General features: G+C 32.1%; 1 protein-coding gene across 2 annotated transcripts in view; it reads left to right on the top strand.

The window, feature by feature from the left end:
• The first annotated feature begins 1,619 nt into the window (after positions 1-1,619).
• The window catches only part of zgc:86764 (uncharacterized protein LOC797431 homolog), a 12,964-nt gene continuing 11,700 nt past the window's right edge, over positions 1,620-2,883 (top strand). For both annotated transcript variants that reach the window (XM_047805983.1, XM_047805982.1), the window contains exon 1: positions 1,620-1,774. In XM_047805983.1, coding sequence (XP_047661939.1) covers positions 1,755-1,774 — 20 coding nt within the window. In that variant the 5' untranslated portion in view covers positions 1,620-1,754. The remainder of the gene's footprint in view (positions 1,775-2,883) is intronic.

The following is a 2,883-nucleotide window of genomic DNA, read 5'->3' as shown; positions in this document are numbered from 1 at the left end:
TCATGGAAATTGTCAGGGGTTCTTAAACATTTGCATACGACTGTATACGGTATATACTTGTTCTAAGTACCAGGATTTTTCAAATACATCTTGTAGTTTTTGAGATATACTCATTTTAAATGTAGCATGTCGACTACATTTTTCTCTATTCTGATGGTTGATGTTTGTATTACCTGATGGTGTATTACCTGCATGATTTATACATTGCACTGCTACCACATGATCAGTTAATTGCATGAAAGTGCAGATGTAGAGTTTTTCCTCTAAAGTGTTTGGTGACTATAGAAAAAACCTAAAAAATATCATTAATTAGAAAACTTTCCTCTAAAATAGAAGAAAAAAGATAAATCTCTAACGGCTTAATGACATAAAGGACTAGATGGCAGAGAAATGTCCAGACAATGACTGAATGGCAAATACATACCTTCTCATAATCAATAATACCTTGTATAACCTGTGATTTTCAGATTTAGATAATGTCACACAGACAGTGCTACATACTGTAATTATGATCTGGCCTGTACAGCAGAATATAATTATGTCCAAACCCACAAACCACTATACTATACATTAATTTATCCTGGTCAAGTTTACAGTGGATTTTGAGAATATCCCAAGGGACACTGCATGACACAGTAAACACCTTTGATGGATCTCCAGGCCATCTCAAGACACCAAGAACAAATGATACAAATATAAGATACTAATGTTAAAGTTAAACAGCACACAACAGTGTATATAGAAATTATATGCTAACCTGTCTGTGTCCTACTAGTGCTAAGTCATATATATATATATATATATATATATATATATATATATATATATATATATATATATATATAAATTTTTTGAGTTTTATGAGTTTTTGAAAATATTTAATGCATGTTAGCATTCTTTAAAAAACATTAATGTATTATTTTTTATAAACGCTCCTACATTGGCATTTAAAGCTTGGCATTTTGCATGCTAGTTTTGTGATAAATACTATATTTATGCTCTGCTTAACACTAGAATGGTAAAGACTGTGAAAACACATGGTGTTGGCTTTACAGAGCTGAAAATGGCATGACATTTAGTTTAAATATTTTAAAACCTTACAAGGTCAAAAAGCTAAAATGCTATAATGTGTTAATATGCTAAAACTTTAAAAACGTTGAATGTTTTCAAAGGTTTAAAAGGTTAAAACCTTTTAATTAAACCTGCTTAAAGGATAGTTTAAAAAAAGCTATTGTGTTTAAATATTAGGATTTAATAGTTATTAAAATGTAAGTTTAAGAGGAATTATTTGTAATTGTGTTAGCATTTAGCTGTAGTTACTCTGTTGTCCAAGGTTGCTGGGTTGTTGCTTTGTTTTTACTTTTGTTATTATAATTACTAAAAATGAACATATATTTGGGTGAAACTGTTGTAACTCAGAGCCTGGTAAAAATCTAACTAATGCTAATTCCAACCAAGTACTAACAAATATAATAAGGTATGCAGTACAGTTACAAAGATACACAGATAGTATACTAGCACACTATATTATAATCCATTTGAGACGCGGTCGTGATGTTTTTGACCGCTAGGCGGCAGTAATAAGACGCTTTGCTTCAGAAAGTCCTAAAAGATGAAGAAGACAGATTTCAACTCAATTCAAATTTGAACGCAGCGGATGTGTTGTTTGTTCGCCTCGAGCGGGATATTTGATTATTCTCATTTAAGTACTTTCACTACTGTGATTATTAAAGGTGGTGCACACCTAAAGGAAAATGATGGGGAGCAGAAAAAGGTCAGTTTTTCTGTTTATATAATACAGATTTGTGTGATAATAACCTGGTTAACCACATTAATAATCCTGTAATCCTGTAATGAGGGTAAATAACAGACTGTCCTTTTCCAAACCACTCATTCGTTTGGACTAAAGTGTTAGCTGTAATGCTAACGTAATGTTTATTTTAAACAGACTTTAACGGCTTTTTTTTTACTGTCAGCTCATCTTTTCTCATTCGACAGATTTGACGAAATAGATTTCTGCAGATGTTCCTGTTTCTGTTCCATTTGTCGTTCACGAGAATATATATCGTTATAGAATATCGTTATAGAATATATATCGTTATAGAAAACAAAGTAAGATTTTATTAAACAGTATAAAACAAGCGTCCATTTCCCATGATTTCACTTCGACTGCAGACTCAAAAGGTATATGTACCATAAAAATATATATTTTATATATTATTGGGTATATAATATTTTGTATGGTACATATACATAGACCTTTCGAATCTGATGTATATAAATATAAATAATTACACACACACCAAACAAAATTGATTAACACTAGAATGGTAAAGACTGTGAAAACACATGGTGTTGGCTTTACAGAGCTGATTAAATGGCATGACATTTAGTTTAAATATTTTAAAACCTCACAAGGTCAAAAAGCTAAAATGCTATAACGTGTTAATATGCTAAAACTTTAAAAACGTTCGCTATTCAGTTGGTGGTGGTGGGGGCGTTAGCGCATGCGTACAATGTATCTGAGTTCGAGCGAGAAAATAGTCTGATATTGTCATTTCATCCATATATAGCTGTTGCAGTACACAGTGAAATGAGACAACGTTTCATGGTGCTACATAGAACATAGACAGAGCTATAAGGACTTAGTAAGTTAGTCCTAGATACATAAAGTGTATCTGTGTAAACAGTGCAGGGCAAGACAAATAAGACAGAAAGAAAGACAGTGCAAGACAAATAAGACAGAAAGAAAGACAGTGCAAGACAAACAAGACAGAAAGAAAGACAGTGCAGGACAAACAAGACAGAAAGAAAGACAGTGCAGGACAAACAAGACAGAAAGAAAGACAGTGCAGGACAAACAAGACAGAAAGAAAGACAGTG

Source organism: Tachysurus fulvidraco, chromosome 21, assembly GCF_022655615.1.
Source record: "Tachysurus fulvidraco isolate hzauxx_2018 chromosome 21, HZAU_PFXX_2.0, whole genome shotgun sequence".
Taxonomy (NCBI): domain Eukaryota; kingdom Metazoa; phylum Chordata; class Actinopteri; order Siluriformes; family Bagridae; genus Tachysurus; species Tachysurus fulvidraco.
Note: the sequence above shows the minus strand (reverse complement) of the source record. Positions and strands in the feature narration are given on the sequence as shown.